Genomic DNA, 17,035 nt, shown 5'->3' with positions numbered 1-17,035 from the left:
CCCCTTTGGTAAAGTAGCAGAAGGCAGTGGGGGTGGGTGGCTCCCTCCCCCACCTCTTCACATACTCCCAAAAGTCTTTCACTTTCCTAAAACCATGTAAAACTCTGATTGCCCCTACCAATCAGTCCTTCCTTCAAAACCTGTAAGATTCACACTATAGTGAATAGCCCAAACCTCCACAAAACCCACACATGTCCAGCAGACCTGGATTTAAAGTATAACTTATGTTAACAAATAACTCAATATATTTCAGAAGGTAACAAACTGAATCAAACTAATATAGATGTTTTTTAAAGTTTTTTTCTTTTTCTTCCCCCTCCCCCCCAGCCACATTTCTTCCAACAATTATTAGCATCTTATCTCCAGAGCTTTTTATTGCCCAGGCCAGGCTAAGCTTGAATTTTATTGTTCTTTTTAAATGTTAGCACACTGCTCTTCTATATATATATTTTTTAACTTTCCAAACTTTCAAATCCCTTTCAATCTATTTTTTATTTCTTTCTTTTTTTATTTTTTCCCTTCTCTTCCTTTTCTCCCTTTTCCCCCACAAGACAGCTATAGTCAGCCAAAGATAGAAGGAGAGAGAAAGATTTTTCAAACTTCTTGATATTTTCAAGACTGCAACACAGAGGCTGAATTCTTATCTTTTACAAGCTTGCTAACTTTTAACACAGACACACACAAACACACGTGGAGCTCCATTTTACTAAGCATAGTTACAACGTTGTTCTTAAAAAATTTTCAACCAACAGACAAATCACACAGAACTTAGAAAACACATCACACAGACTAAACAGTTACAACATTAAACAAACATATAACACATATCCAGAGGATATTTTCCAGCATCCCAGAAAATACCCGTCTCAGAACTTTTAAACCCATCGGTATTTATTCTGAGACCACAGGTTGCTAGCAACAGACCAGACCAGAACCAGAATAACCAGAACCAGAACCAGATGGTACTCCAAAAGATACCCAGACAGACTTAACTCTCCCAAATGTGGAAATTACTTTGTTTTCCACTGTAGGCCACACTGAAGCTAAAGAACTGCTTCCTTTTCCCCTGAAGCTCTGGAGGTCTTTTCCCAAGTAATAGACCCAGGTCCTAAGCCTCCTCAGGCTTAGGTGGAGATGGAGAGGTCTCTAATCTCTAATCCAGTTCTCAGTTTCTGTCATCTGGGGGGGCCAAGGAGGGAAACCTCCAAAATGTAATGCCGGAGAAACTGAGGCAGGAGAGAGATTAGAGAGGTTTTAAAATATTTTATTAATGGGAGAGTATAATTGACTGGACAGGACTCTCGTCTCAAATTATCCAGTCAGACAGAGATAAAGATATACTGGGACCAAGGAATCCATGTTGGTCCCAGGGCTGGAGGAGACTGTCATCTCAAAGAATCCAGTGGACAGCATCCAGCATACAGCCGCCAGCCTCCAGCAATGAATGGGGGAACCCCAACTTCTTAAATACCTTTTCTCTAAACAAAGGAAGGGGTGAGAAGCGTGCGGGAAAACTTCTGTCAGGATGGGGGAGGCCATAAATCCTAAAAGTCCAGAGACAGGATGTCTGAATACACAGAAATAAAGATATCAGTGAGGTATCTTGGAATATTTTAGAGGGATATTGTGAATTCTTGAGGACAGAAAAGAATCAAGAGGTCTACTCTCTTGTTTATCTTGCTAACAATTTATAACCTTAGAGCAAATAGTCCTCAGTCTTAATGGACCAGAGGAGGATTTACAGCTTAGGGGATTGAGACAGAACAGTTAAAGAAACTGAGACAAGGGAAACTAGTGTAGGGAAACTGAGTCATGACAGTTAAAGAGAACTGTAGCATAACAATTAGAGGTTGCTAAAGCAGGTCTTTTCTATCTACTTTAGATGGGATATTACCCAGCTATGAATTCTCTCTTAAAATGATTATACATGTTAAAAAATTAAAACAAAAACAGAAGGAAAAAAAATAGGACACAAATAAGAATAATCCTTCTTTAAGCAACTGAGATAAAATTTAGTCCTTAACTAGAAGCATTACATCCTTTCCCTCATTTGGGGGATTTTCCAAAGTTATTGATGTCTGTAAGTCTGTGTCTCTGTCAAGGGACATCAAGGAGAACCAGGTATCAAGCACATAAACAAAGACACCTGAGACACTAGCTTTCCTCCAAGGAGCTATAGTGAATTATTGATACTAAAGGTGTTTCCCAACTTTCCTCACAGAAAGAGGATGTTGGTCCTTCATCCTCTCAGGGACTTACTTGGAAGATGTTCATTCCATACTTCTCTTCTAATTCCTTAATTCTGAGTCTGTGGTCATCTTAAAATTCAAGTGGAAAAATAGAAAGAGAAAGAACCCTGTAAATGAGAAGTAGCTTCAATTAAATGATTGTATTTCTCACCAGCCATTAGAAAATGGGAGAAAGCTGCTTTCAAGCCTTAGAATTCCAGAGCAGGAATGGACCTTGGAAGTCATAGATGACCAGGGTTCAAGTCCTGCTTTAGACACCCCAGCTGCTGACTGGGATTACCTCTTACTTTAAGCCAAAAGTATGTGTGAATGATCTTTCTGATTAAGATAAAAAAACATTTTGAGATCTACAACTGGGCTATATCAAGTATTTTATGTTCTTCACAATTATTTTAAATGGAACTTCTAGATATTGCTTTAAATTATGGTTTTATTCTTGTTTTTATTTCATTTTGAAGGAGAGAGAACTCGTTCCTTCCTCCCTCTACTTTTCATCTCCAAGAAGTCCTGAACTCCAGATTCTATATCTTTAGGTCAAGAGTTCCACCTATCTGTGGTATTATTCTCTGCACCTTAGAGAATGCAGAGAGCAGATTGGACCAGCCCTGAGACATAATAATGGGAGGGGACCAGCGGTAGCTTTACAAGAAGGAAGGTATGGGACACTTTTTCGCAGGGAGCAGTACACTCAACTTACCAGGATGTCATCCCATAGATAACACTGGCTCGGTCCTCCGGACTGGACAACTTTCCTACTCGAACCTTTGGATTCCTGTGACCTGATCGCCGAACTCTTTGGAGCTCTCTTGAGTTGCGGCTCAGTTCCTTGAATTTTCTACTGCTCCCTTGCCCGGGACAGCACCGTAACACCTCAGCTCGGACTCTCAACATCTACATTCATGGGCAAGGTATATATTGTGTTGCACCCTATCTCAAATTCCTACTCCACAGTCGGGCTGGTCAGGGAAGACAGGGATTAGATCAATGTGGTAAATTGGTGCTGCTTCAGTTGCCTACCTCATCTTAAGGATACTTTATCTTTATCTAGAAAAAGCAATTAAGTCCCGAAGGTTGGGAAAGGCAAGGGAAAATGAGGGATGGGGGGATTTTACAAAGTGGAGAAAGCTAGGAATAAGGAATTGAAATCTGTTCATTAGAATCTCTACGTCTTCTGATTTTATTAGTTTCTTCAGAGCTGAAGAAGATTATTCCCATATCAATTTCCCCAACCCAAGTATCTACAAATTTTAAATTAAAAAAAACAAAAAAACAAACTCAGGCTTAGTATAACTAAGCCCAGCTCTATTATGAGGAGAGAAAAAATAATAAATTTACCTTAGCAAACTTGGTAACTGGAAAGAGCTGGAGGAGAAGAATGGAATCATGGTCCTGAGGAGCCTTCTCTTTTAACTTCTCCAATTCACCTTACCTAGGTCTCTTTTTTCCTTTGGATTTCATAGTAAAATCTTAGCTTCTAAACTGGATTTTTTTTAGTCAAAGGAAAGCATCTGAAGGATCTGGGACACCTTTAAATAAGATAATATTTATAAAGGTCTTTTGAAGAGTGCCTGACACATAATATTAATAAAAACTTGTTCCCTTCCCTTCATTGGAAAGTTTGTGTAGAGTTAAGGAACTATGTTTTTTTCTAAACTAGCCTAAGATTGGAATATCCTGCCAAAACTTTTGGCCATGTATCTAAACATCAATTTAAAAGAAATTTTGCTGTGAGTCTATAAGTTGGCCCAATATCTTAAGAAATAGCAAAGAAATCCTAAAGTCTTACTTAAGAAGAGGGAAGAAAAAGGAAGTGGCCGTTGGGGCTAAAAGAAGGAAAATTATTTTTTCGTGCATACTCCAGATATTTATCTTTGTCCACTTATCTTTTCTTCTCTGGATGTGTAACTGAAAGAAGGGGGAGTCCAAAGAGATTTTGTAAACTTGTCCTGATACATTCCTTCTTTTTCCCTGCTTCCCCAATTTTGATTATCTTTGCCTCAAAGACCCCAGTTCCACAAAAGACCAGTTTTCAACTGAAACAAAATTTTTGCTTCCATTTCAGAAAAAAATTGAAATTTACTCTATTGAGATCAATGAAAAAAACACTGAAAAAACAAATGTTGAACCATCAGACAAGAGTGATGGCAAAGGAAAGAGAAAGGAGCACTTGAAACAATGCAAGAAGGACCACCAGAAAGAACTCAAGAAAGAACTTGATCTGGTCAGTTATTCTAAGCAATTCTCAGCATATTTCCTAGCTTTCTCCTATTTTTTTCATGGCATTTTTGTTCTGTCAAGGGCTCACATGGTTTAGAGGTAGAATTGAATCTAACAGTCAACTAGTCTAATACTGGCATTTTGCAGATGAGGAAATTGAGGCACAGAGACTATCATGCAAGTAGTAATTGGTAATCAAAATTAAAGTCACTATCATCCAGACTTCAAATTAGAGTCAGCGTTATTTTGTTAATTACAGCATTTTATCCATAGGAAACAAAGTCTTCTTCCACCCTTGGTAGATACCAGCAAAAGAAAAACTCAATGTCTGCGGTATTTTCTTGTTTTAATGTTTTTATTTTCTCCAGTTACATGTAAAATAATTTTTTCTTAATTTTTAAATTTTTGAGTTCCAGATTCTCCTTTTCCTCCTCAGAAACCTGCCTTCATTGAGAAACCCCATGTGAAGTTGTGCAGAACATTTTCATAAAAGTTATTGCAAAAGAAAACACACACAACAACAAAAAAAAAAAACACTCAAGAAAAAAAGTTTAAAAATATATATTTCAGTTTGTATTCAGACACAGTCAGTTCTTTCTCTGATTATGGATAGCATTTTTCACCATATGTCCTTCAGAATAGTCTTGGATCATTGTATTGCTGAGAATTACAAAGTCATTCACAACTGATCATCCCAAACTTTGCTATTATTACATTCACAGTACATTTCACTTTGCTTGAGCTCATGGTCTTGCCAGATTTTTTTTGGTAGTATCCTGTTCATCATTTCTTATAGTATAATAATACTCCTTCATAATCACATACTACTATTTATTCAACCTTTTTCTAATTGATGGGCATCCCCTCAACTTCCAGGTCTGAGAAAAAAGCAGCTATAAATATTTTTAAACACACAAGTTTTGTGTTTTTTTTTAATCTCTTTTGGTCTAGTAGTGGTATTGCTTGGTCAAATGATATGCATGATTTTATAACCCTTTGGGCATAGATCATATCTTTTGGTCATTTATCCATTGGGGAATGTCTCTTTTTTTATTAAATTTGACTCATTTTCCTATACATTTGAGAAATTAGGCCTTCATAGAGAAACTTGCTTTCATAATTACTATTGCTAATTGTATCCCACCCCCACTCCCATTTATTATGTTCTCCCTTCTTTTCATCATGTCCCTTCCCAGAAGTGTTTTGCTTCTGATTAATATGACCTCTCTTCAATCACCCATATCGGATCCCTTTTCCCTCCTACTTTCTGCAAGGTAAGATAGATTTCTATAATCATATCAAGTGTGAATGTTATTTCCTCTTTGAATCAATTCTGATGAGAGTAAGTTTCACTAGCCTCCCTCTTTTCCTGAGGTTTTGGGGGTTTTTTTACCTGAGAAATTTTGAAAATTTTAAAATAAAAGGTAAATGTACTTGTACAACTAGCTGGGACCTTGAGATAAGAGTGCTGGACCTGGAGGTACTAAGATCTGAGTTCACATCTGGCCTCAGACACTCATGAGCTCTGGGACCCTGGTGAGTAAGTAGTTTAACATGTGTTCTTCTCAGTATCTTAATCAGCACAATGAAGATAGTAGTACTAACCTTCTGGGGTGGTTCTGATATAATAATTGTAAAATATTTAGCAAAAGTCTGGCACATAAGGAAGAACTTTTTAAATGTTAGCTATTATTAAGTTTATGATATGTTAAAATTAGGTTGATGTAATCTTTGCCTGGAGGCTATCTTTACTAAATGGTTTCTGTATGAAGTCCTTACACTGTAGATTTAGTTATCTTAATCAGAAAGATCATTCACACATAGTTTCAGTTTAAAGTAAGGGAAGAAAATAAATGGTTTTTCATTCTTATAGTAGTTGTGACTGGGTAAGAAGCTAAATGAGTTTTGGTTTATTCTGCTTTAAAATAGAAGAATTACAGAGGGTGGGAACAAAGAAGGGTATGCCTTTTCCTGATGAGGAAGGGTACACTGAAATCTGGATAGAGAATTGCCAGCATGGAAATAGCTCTATTTTTATAGATGGGATCTCTTGGTAAATCTAAACATTTAGACAATGAGAGGGTAAGTAACTTGCCTGTGGCCTAGTTACACAATCAGCAGTTGGGGTGTCTGAAGCAAGACTTGGACTCTGGTCATCTATGACTTCTAAGGTCCATTCCTGCTCTGGGATTCTATGGCCTGAATCCAGCTTTTTCCCATTGTCCCAATAGCTGGTGAGAAATACAGTAACTTCATTTAAGCTGCTTTTCAGTCACATGAGAATGTAAATTCTTTCTCTATTTTTCCTTTTGAATTTTAGGATGACCACAGACTAAGCATTAAGGAATTAGAAGAGAAGTATGGAACGAACATCCTCCAAGTAAGTCACTGAAAGGGTGAAGGACCAATATTAGGGACTTGCTCCTCTTTCTGAGAGGGAGTGAGGAAAATTGGGAAACACTGTTAGTGTCAATAACTAGTATCTTGGAGGAAAGCTAGTGTCCCAAGTGTCTTTCTTGATGATCTGGTTCTCCTTCATCTTGCTTGACTATGACACAGGCTTAGTCATCAATAACTTTGGAAGGGATCCCCTAAATGATGGAAAGGATGTAATGTTCCTGGTAAAGAAATAGACTTTATCAGTTATTTAGACAAAGATTATTCTTGTCTTTGTATTTAAGGGGGTTTGTAAGAGGAAGGTGTAATGTAAGGAATGTAAGTTCTCCCTGCTTGGTTGGAAGGAGTAGGACCATCGCTAAACATAGTATCATGGAACAGAAGGATTTGAATCCTTTTCAGTGGCTTGAAGTAAGGACATTTTTTGCCTTATGTACCTTACGATCTGAGAGTGGTTATGCCATATATAATTAAAAGATGCAAACAACCAGGTCCATTTTGGTGGGCAAACAAATCTCTTCCAAATTTTTCTACCACAACAATAAAAAATGATACTGCTTTCTATTGTAAATCTTAAATAAGACAGAATTTCTAAGATATAATGTCTTGACATGAGGCAGGTTTCCTTATCTTTATCTTGAACTTGAACAAGTATTCCAACTAGCTAATGAGTTGGTTCCTCATTCAAAAAACACATTAAACATGTATGTTACCTGTAGACAGAGACTTAAAAGTGAATAAAATATAATTCTTCCCCTCAGTGTTTATATGCTAGCAAGGGAGAGGAGATGGTTACCATATATACAAAAATAATAATAGTAAAGACGTGTAATAATAAAGACAAGGGAGATATAATCAAAATTGCTTGAATAGGTCATGACAAAAATAAATTACCTAGAGTTCACATTAGGCTAAGGGGACAAGGCAATAGTTTTTTGGAGTATGTAAAATGTGAGGTTTTGAAGGATGGAGAGGATTTCAAATTTGGGTATGATCTAGGGTAGATATAGAAAAAAAGAACTTAGTAACACCAATTACTGAGAAGTTTTAGAAGAAGGTTTTTTTTTCCTCAGAACTATTTTGATTTTAGCCCTGGTTATTTTAGAAAAATCATAGATCTAGACGTAGGGGGGAGAGGGGGAACTCAAAGGCTTTCTAACTCAACCTGCTAATTTTATTTTAAAAAAAAAGATTAAGGACCAAGAAAACTGTAATTTGTTGAAGTTCCCAAGTTGGTATCAGAGTCAATATGAGAATCCAAGTTCTCTTACTCCTGGACTTCACCCATCTTGTTTTGATTTCTTCTCTGTAAATCCTCATTCTTCTGCCAAGAAGATATTTTCTCCTCTTTCTAAAGAAAGACATGCAGAATAGCTCTTTGGGAAAATCTAAATTAATCTTTTCCTTGGTCTGAAAAAAACCTCAAAGATAAAAACTGTAAAATACTTAGAAGCTTCACAAAATTAAGATTTTCATTCCAAGTAGAAGGATCCTTCCAAGCCCCAGCAAAAACAAAACACGAACCCCCACTCTTTAGAATTCTGCATCTACAAAACTAAGAGTTAAAACATCAATTTTTTTGGCTTTCCTTTTTCAGGGTCTCACTAACATGAGAGCTGCTCAAATCTTGGCTCGGGATGGGCCCAATGTTCTTAGCCCACCCAAAGAAACTCCAGAAATCATCAAATTCCTCAAACAAATGATTGGTGGGTTCTCCAGCCTCTTGTGGGCAGGAGCTGTCCTGTGTTTCATTGCATACCTGATAGAGTTTTCAAAGGATAAGTCTGCTTCCTTGGACAATGTAAGTGCCTAAAAAGCTTCTTGAAATGGTTTTGTGTTTGGTAGCTGTCATAGAAAATATACCAGAGGTTAAAGGTTCTCATACCCAGAGTCTTGGATTGACAGGGAAATGGAATCCAATCTTGATTCTGCCAAGTAATCACTCTTGAGTTGGAGTCCAACTCAATTGGAGTCCAATTGCTAGACTTTTCTAGGCTGTGGTTTCTACTTGTATAAGATAGGAAGTAGGGATGGAGTTGTAATGATGGCTACTGTTTCTGTGCCACAGAGATGAAACAGGAAAGCATCATGAGTTGCTAAGGAACAGAAGTTCCATATCCTTGAACTCTAATCTCATCCTCTCGAGTCCAGCTTCCTCTTTTCTTAGTTTAGTGAGCATTTAGGGAAACCTTGAGGAGATTCAAAGGACCTGACAAATAAAATGTATGAAATGATTCCCCATTGAACTGTATGAGAAAACTCTGGGCACCTAAGTTGTGTTATGATAGATTTTCACCCTGAGGCACCTGGTTTATTGATTTTCTGACAGTTCCCTATTCCTATTTTTGAAGGTCTATTTAGGTGGTGTGCTCATTGTGGTAGTCATCCTCACTGGGATGTTTGCTTATTACCAAGAGGCAAAAAGTACCAATATCATTGCCAGCTTCACTAAAATGATTCCTCGGGTAAGTAGCTCAAATGTCATGGTAAACAGTTAATTGCTACTTTTTTCCCAGAGGCAATTAAGGTTAAGTGACTTGCCTAGGATCATACAGCGAAGGAAGTGTTAAAGTGTCTGAGGCTAGATTTGAACTCAAATCCTCCTGACTTCAGGGCTGGTGCTTTACCCACTGTACCACCTAGCTGCCCCTTTAATTGCTACTTCTAAATCTTCACATAGTTCTGCCTGCTTTGTTCTTCATTTACTCATTAAGTGCCACCTAAGAAGTTCAAACAGTAACTTTTAATGAACTATTTACTAGGACAGAGAGAGACCATATCCATCTAGAAAAATGAGTCTCTACTCATTCTGCCCCCTTTTTCTCCCCAACTCTTTGCCTTTATATAATGATGTTGTCACCAGGAGGCTGGCAAAATGGCTTAATCTTCATATTGCACAGAATGGTCTTCCAATGGCAGATTTCCTGTATTATGTTTGAAACTGATACAGTTTCCTCCACAGTGTCCAAAGAAACTGCCTATCTCAATTGGGGGAGAGGAAAGGGAATATGTTCCCTTTGCATAAAGGAAGGAAGTATATAGCTCATCACTGCTACAGTTATAACTTGAGTCACACAAAGACAACATGGCATCAGAGATAGGACACTGGACTTGGAGTCTAGAAGATTTGGCTACCTCAGATACTTCCGAGCTGCATGATCTTAAGGTGGTCCCTTAACTTCCTTGGACCTTTGTTCTTAGAATGAGGGTATTGGACTTGTTGGACACTATCTAAAATACAGGATTTTGACTTACTGTTACTGTTAAATCTAATATTCTTCCTAGTATCTATAACTAGCATCAATTCCTATAGTTAGTTGTTTCCCTCTTCCCTCCCTACCCCGCTGTCTCTGTCAAATCTACAAACTATACCAAATCTTCTTCTCTTGATGTTTTGTGGTCCCCCTCTACATTATAGAGACCTTCAAGGCCCAAGAGAAATACTTTTTATTCTACTTGCTTTGTTAGGGCTTGAAGTTTCTTTTTTATTTTCATTTCCCAGAATGCTCTTGTCATCAGAAATGGAGAAAAGAGCGAGATCCCTGCAGAGCAACTGGTTTTAGGAGATATTGTAGAGATTAAAGGTGGAGACCAGATTCCTGCTGATATCAGAATCCTGACTTCACAAGGATGTAAGGTAAGCATTAATGTAGTATTCCCTCTAAAGAACATTTAATTTGGTCCTACTCTCTGTAATCTATTGATCCATCCAATACTACTATATTAAATCAAAGGGGCAAGACAGCCAAAGTGCCCAATTCTAGACATTTCTCAAATCTCTCATGAAATTATTTTGTAGTAGTCAGTATAAATTTTATGCTTACTATAAATGTACATGTTGTTTCTTTTACCCTCCACCCCCCTATACACACACTTAATAGAATGGAATATTCTTCAGGGTAGTGCTTTTATTTTTTTAAAACCCCAATACTTTAGACTATGTCTTCCCTATAGTAGATAATTAATAAATTTCTATTAAGTTTAGTTTTATTCTTTCACAGGTAGATAATTCATCTCTTACTGGAGAATCAGAGCCTCAGTTTCGCTCTAGTGAGATTACTCATGAGAATCCCTTGGAGTCGAAGAACATTGGCTTTTATTCCACAACCTGCCTGGAAGGTAAGTCTGGTGGAATACATGGAATAAATATTCCACAAAAAATTAAGGCTTCTCTACTCTTGGACTATTTCTTGGACTGCTGTCCACTACTTCATACAAGATTTTTTTCTCCCTAAGGAAAAATAAAAAGAATTGTACCCAAAATGCCAACACGTGATCTAATATTTTGTAATTATTCAGATCAGGACAATGCCTACCTGGTAGTCATATCAGGTCAGAGCATGAAGACAAAGTCTCAAACAGTCTGTACCCCTTGTAGGCAAATCCTCTTGGAATGTCATCCATATACTTTCTTTCCAGGAACAGCAACTGGAATGGTCATCAATACAGGTGACCGTACCGTCATTGGAAGAATTGCCTCACTAGCTTCATCTGTTGGGCTTGAGAAGACACCAATTGCCATTGAAATTGAGCATTTTGTTCATATTGTAGCAGGGGTAGCTGTTTCCATTGGTATTGTATTCTTCATCATTGCCATATGCATGAAATACCGGGTCCTAGATGCTGTCATCTTCCTCATTGGCATCATTTTGGCCAATGTACCAGAGGGTCTGGTGGCCGCTGTCACTGTAAGTCCATGATGTCATACCTACTCTACTATTTGATCCTTATATTTCTAACAGAATAACAAGCCCCAACATGAGTTGGCATATTAACAAGTTATTTCAGTATTTCAAAGAAGAATACTTTCCCCACTGGCAGGCAAAACTTAAATGTCTTAAATATATGTTGGTTGTTAGAGGAGCATACAGTATTGTTTTAGATAGGTTCATCATTAGAATCAAAGATCATTAACATACAAATTCCCCTTTAAAGGGGAATAACCTTTATTATTAAATATTATTAAAATAACCTTTTGTATATGTTTATCTGCTCTAGTTTTACCTTGAAGCAAAACGAAAGCAGTCTTTATGATGATCTCTTACCTTTACCTGACCTAGACACTGAGGTGTAGAAGATATTAAACTTGCGTGTATTTAATAACCTACACAATAGCTCCTTAAAGATCTAGAGGATGAGATGAGTGTGTTAGGAGTTTCATTTGGGCACAAGTTTTTGCAGACAGCTCCTTCCAATTTTTCTAGAAAGAGACATGTTTGTTTAAGGTGAACAAGATCAAATGATGATTTTCATCCATATGGTACAGTCATAATGATCTTTCCTTTGCAATTACGTCATTGTGGATCACTTTATTCAAAAGAAGAAAGAATCACAATTAGGTTTTTGTTTTTTAAAAAAGAAAAGCTTCTTGGCATTCAACCAATATAAATATGCTAATTTTCTATATAAAAACTATGACTGTTTATTTACCCTCCTTCATCTAGTTACAAATATTGAGCATGATTTTTTTTATAAAAGATAGGTCAAAGTGAGATTTCTACAGAAATGATTAAGCAAAAGCTCTTTTCACTGGGGATTATGTTTCTTTTTCCATTTTTAGGTGAGTCTGTCACTGACAGCAAAACGGATGGCCAAGAAGAACTGTCTGGTGAAGAATCTGGAAGCAGTTGAAACTCTGGGTTCCACCTCCATTATCTGCTCTGACAAAACTGGGACCCTAACACAAAACAGAATGACTGTGGCCCATCTATGGTTTGACAATGAGATTTATCAGGCTGATACAAGTGAATATCAAAAAGGTGAGGTTTTGGAAGTAATATCAAGGATGTGGTGAGCATGGGAAGTTAATGCCAACTCTGATGGACTGAGCAGGCTATTTCTGAGATTTATTTGGACCCTATGAACATACAAAGTCTCTCTTTTCTACCACAATAGACTTCTGTATGTCATTATTCTTTGTCTCGCTTTCTAGACCAGATCTTTGACCAAAGTTCTGCAACCTGGACTTCCTTATCCAAGATTATAATGCTGTGCAACCGAGCTGAATTCAAATCAGGACAAGAAAGCGTCCCCATCATGAAGGTAAGGATTATGTTTTCCTAGGTATGACATCAAAGCCAATCTTCAGGTAATCTTGCTGTCTTTCTTCCCTTTCTACTATAGATAAGAGCAAGTTTCGATTGCCAACATGTTATCTAGCCAAGCAACAAAGGAATACCTTGGTTTCATTCCACTTGGCTTTGTAGAAAAACTGGAAAAACTGGAGGTCAGAAAATACTGATTTCAGGTAGTGTAGTAGGTTGAACAAGAGTCATTGTAGTTCCTGTTGAATCCAATATCAAATTTTAAGGAAATTTTATGACCTTGTTCTCTAGTATTGAAACAATGTATAAGTCTTATTTGTTTCTCAAAAGTGCAATTCATTCAAACCATTTATTCTGCATTTATTAAGCACTTACTATATGCTAAGCATTAGGGCAATCAGACATACATAGTGCCTGGCCTTTCAAAACTCATGTTCAACTGAGAGAAAACTACATGCACAAAGGTTAATATGAAAAGTAATTAAATGAGAAACACTAGCAAATTGGGGATAGGGAAACATTTCTAGTTATGAATCAATCTTGGGATGAAAATTGTAAGGATCAAAGAGTAACAAAAGGTAGGAGTTGAAAGTAATTAGATAAGAAACACTAGCAAATTGAGGATAGGGAAATATCTCTTGTTATGGTTTGCTCTTGGGATGAAAATTGTAAGGAGCAAAGAGTAACAAAAGGCAAGAGTTGAGGAGAAAGTGAGTCTCAGGCATGAGAGACAGATGACCTGTTGCAAAGAACATGGAAAAGAGAATGATGCTTAAGGGGAGCCACAAGCAGTCCATTTTAGCTATAGTATTAATTAACTAGCCAGAAAATATAGATAGATTAGAAAATCGGATTATGAATGGCTAATTATGAAGGTTTGTTTTTGGTCCTAGAATGCAAAAGGAGGGAAGGAATCTTGAGCAGGGACACAAGTAAATATGCCTTTATATAACAGGTTTCTTTCTTTGCTTTCTATTCACCTCTTAAACTTCTTTTTTTAACTCTTTCTGCTTATTTCTGAACTTCTATATGTCATTATCCAAACTCTGTCCAACATTCTGTACCATCTTCTTCATTTCAACCCCCTACTCAAAGCTTTATCCTAACTCCATCCTTTACAAGGTACCCTCTGGAATGCCTGTTCTATAGGTAATAAACTTACCTTCCACCTTAAATTTATTCCCCTCACATTCCTTCCATCTACTAACTCTTGCTGCAATCTACCTTTCCCTTGATAACACACTCTCTGGTGACCTTTTCCAGAACTCTCAGCACCTACTCTCATTTTCTTTGGTTTTCTGGTTGAGGTCAGGAAGTTGGAATATTTCTAGCTCCCTATTGCCACTTTCAAGTTCTCTCCCTTCCTCCCCAGTAATCTCTTTTCCTTTGAGATTGATGCTTTTCATATCTATCACCAATCAAAATTCTGATAGCTGTTTTCTTTAGATGCTCAGGTTACTTCCCTTAATTCCTTAAGGAGTTTGATACCTTTCCCCTTAAACCCTCCCAATCTCCTTACCTTGTCTATTGCTATAGTGGGCAACACTATCCTCATCCCAGTCCCTCAGACTCCCAACTCAGGAGTTATTCTGGCTGCTCACTATCTCTCACCTACTATATCTTATCTGTTGCCAAAGTCTATCAATTTTACCTTTGCAACATTTCTCCTTTTCTTTTGACACTGTACCTGCTGTAGTATAGCCACATAACCCAACACCTTACTTCTGGATTACTGCAAAATAGCCTGCTGGTGGGTCTGTCTAGTCCATCCTACATTCATCAATTAAAGTGATTTTCCTAAAACACAGGTCCGATTCTCACGTCCCTATTCAACAAACTCCAGTGGCTCCCTATTGCCTTTAGAAGCCAATATACTTTGTTTGGCATTTAAACCCTTCTTAGTTTTGCCTCCTCCTACTTTTCCAGTCATCTTATACCTTACCCCATAATCCCAATATAGGAGTGCCATTTGGGGTCTTTTTTGAGCATGAAGAACAACCACATCTTACTCCCCAACACATATTCTGATCCATTTGATGTGGTTCAAGCACCAAAGTGATGTGGGTAATGTAGGCACCTGATGTTGGTAGGCATTAAAGATTGGCATTCGGTCATTTGAAGAATTCACAATGACCATTCTCTTTGGTAAAAGTAGAATTATTTAGGGAAATTCAGGCAAGTTCCTGAATAGAACTTACAATTATGCAGCAGAAAAGGAGCACTCCAAGTTGGGGCATGCCTTTAGCTGGCAAACTAAAACCTGAAAAGGACTTGGTACTCTAAAAGTTAGTTAGCTGTAAGGAATAGAAGTGGGTTTGGGAAACATAGTGGAATTAAGAGAGATACCACCTGGCATGGGGGAAGGGGAAAGAGGCAGATTGTCATAGCAGACTTACCCAAAGGAAGGCAGCAGACATGGGATGGCCCAGAAGTAGATTTTATAGGGAAATTTTAACCTCAGGGACATGACTGGGATTTCTGACAGAACATAGCAAGGTGAGGCTACTTGAGATCTCTACAGAGGATGGGTCTCCGAGATTTGATAGAACTTGGATTTCAGATTGGATCTCCTCCTCAGAAGATGGAACCATGAAGATAAACTAATCTCTATCAGTGTCTTCTTGCTGGCCTCAGAGATTAATGTTTATCAATTCCTATGCTAACCATACCTAGCAAGGAAGACTTCATATGGTGACACTGGCACCCTATATACTTTGTGAAAAAGGCACTCTATTTCTCAATTCTGGATCTTCTGTCTGACTCTTCCTCATGCTTGAAATCCTCTTCTTCCTCTGCTGAGGAACTGACCTCGCCATCAAGTCCCAACTAAAATTCTCCCTTAATTCTGGTTCTTTGCTTTTTAAAATTATTTTCTATTTAATCCTGTATATAGCTTGTTCTGTGTATATTTGCATGTTGTTTTCCCTATGATAAAAAGCTCCTTGAGGGTAAAGCCTGTCCCTTGCCTCTTTTTGTATCCCTAGCACTTAGCATAATGCCTAGCACATAATAGGTGTTTAATAAATCTTTATTGAACTTATTGAACTGGATTTATTAAACTGAGTCATAAGCAGCTTTAATAAGAGGAATATTTGAAATATTTGAGACCTTTAATTGAATGGAATGCCCCAGGTAACTCTGAAGTTGGAGAGCAGGTGCAACTCTGCCTTAGTAATATGGAGTTGCCTTCACCAATAAAGGTACCAATTGATCAGATCAATTGTAGGGCCATTCTTCTCATCCAAGATAAATGTGTAAACACTTATGGCTTTTAATGTATTTCATTTTCTCTTTATCTCACCATGTTAAAACTGTCTTGGTTTCTCCTCTTCCTTTCCCCACTCTGTTTTCTGTTGTACATCCCTTTTCTGTATGTCCCTATTTTACCAAAGCTTATTATCTGAGCCTTTGTGTCTTTTTCACCCTCACTTCTTTTTATCTATTTCCTAAGCTATCAACTCTATGATAATGCTCTCCAGATCCTGATATCCCATCCTATCTTAGGTCCAGGCCTATCTCTATCATTCAAACAAATGATTACTAATCATTGCCATTTGACTAAGCACTGGAACTTAGCTTGAAAACATTTCCAAACCAAACTCAATTTCTTTTATTTTCTCAGAGTTGTAATAACCTTAGGGATCATTTACTTCAATCAGTTTATATAATGAGAGTGGAAATTGAGCTCAGGAAGGTTAAAACTCAACCAAAAATATCGAACTAGTCATTGGCAAGAGACAAGAAAAACCTCAGGTTGCTGACGCCTAATTTTAGTTCTCCTATTTTTGTAAAACACTTGACTACTCATTATTTTTATGCTATTTTGTTCTCTCCAAGTCAGTGTCCTCTCCCAGTTTTCCTGTCTACCAATGCCACCTTTTGCCTGTTGCCTAAACTTAAAGATTGGAGTTTTCTTTGAATCTTTCCTTGATTTCCCATATCCACAGGGTGACCATAAATGTCTTTTCTCTTCCTTTTAAAATGTCACTCATTTATAACTTCAGTTTTGCCCTGATTACATTTTTCCTAGACTCCTGGAGTAGTCACTGAATTGAGCTTCTAGATCTTAGTTTCATAGTGAGGTAATTCTTCCTACATCCCACTGTTAGGTTTCTATTTCTTAATTTT

General features: G+C 37.4%; 1 protein-coding gene across 1 annotated transcript in view; it reads left to right on the top strand.

Annotated features, from left to right (window-relative positions):
* The first annotated feature begins 3,148 nt into the window (after positions 1-3,148).
* Positions 3,149-17,035, top strand: part of LOC127554777 (potassium-transporting ATPase alpha chain 2-like) — a 30,922-nt gene continuing 17,035 nt past the window's right edge. Inside the window, exons 1-10 of the mRNA XM_051986628.1 lie at positions 3,149-3,157; positions 4,312-4,470; positions 6,787-6,846; positions 8,461-8,664; positions 9,215-9,328; positions 10,366-10,500; positions 10,865-10,982; positions 11,283-11,551; positions 12,424-12,622; positions 12,796-12,905. Coding sequence (XP_051842588.1) covers positions 3,149-3,157; positions 4,312-4,470; positions 6,787-6,846; positions 8,461-8,664; positions 9,215-9,328; positions 10,366-10,500; positions 10,865-10,982; positions 11,283-11,551; positions 12,424-12,622; positions 12,796-12,905 — 1,377 coding nt within the window. The remainder of the gene's footprint in view (positions 3,158-4,311; positions 4,471-6,786; positions 6,847-8,460; positions 8,665-9,214; positions 9,329-10,365; positions 10,501-10,864; positions 10,983-11,282; positions 11,552-12,423; positions 12,623-12,795; positions 12,906-17,035) is intronic.

The sequence above is a fragment of the Antechinus flavipes genome, chromosome 3, assembly GCF_016432865.1.
Source record: "Antechinus flavipes isolate AdamAnt ecotype Samford, QLD, Australia chromosome 3, AdamAnt_v2, whole genome shotgun sequence".
NCBI lineage: Eukaryota > Metazoa > Chordata > Mammalia > Dasyuromorphia > Dasyuridae > Antechinus > Antechinus flavipes.
The sequence above is the reverse complement of the archived record's forward strand: the minus strand, read 5'-3'. Positions and strand labels throughout refer to the sequence as shown.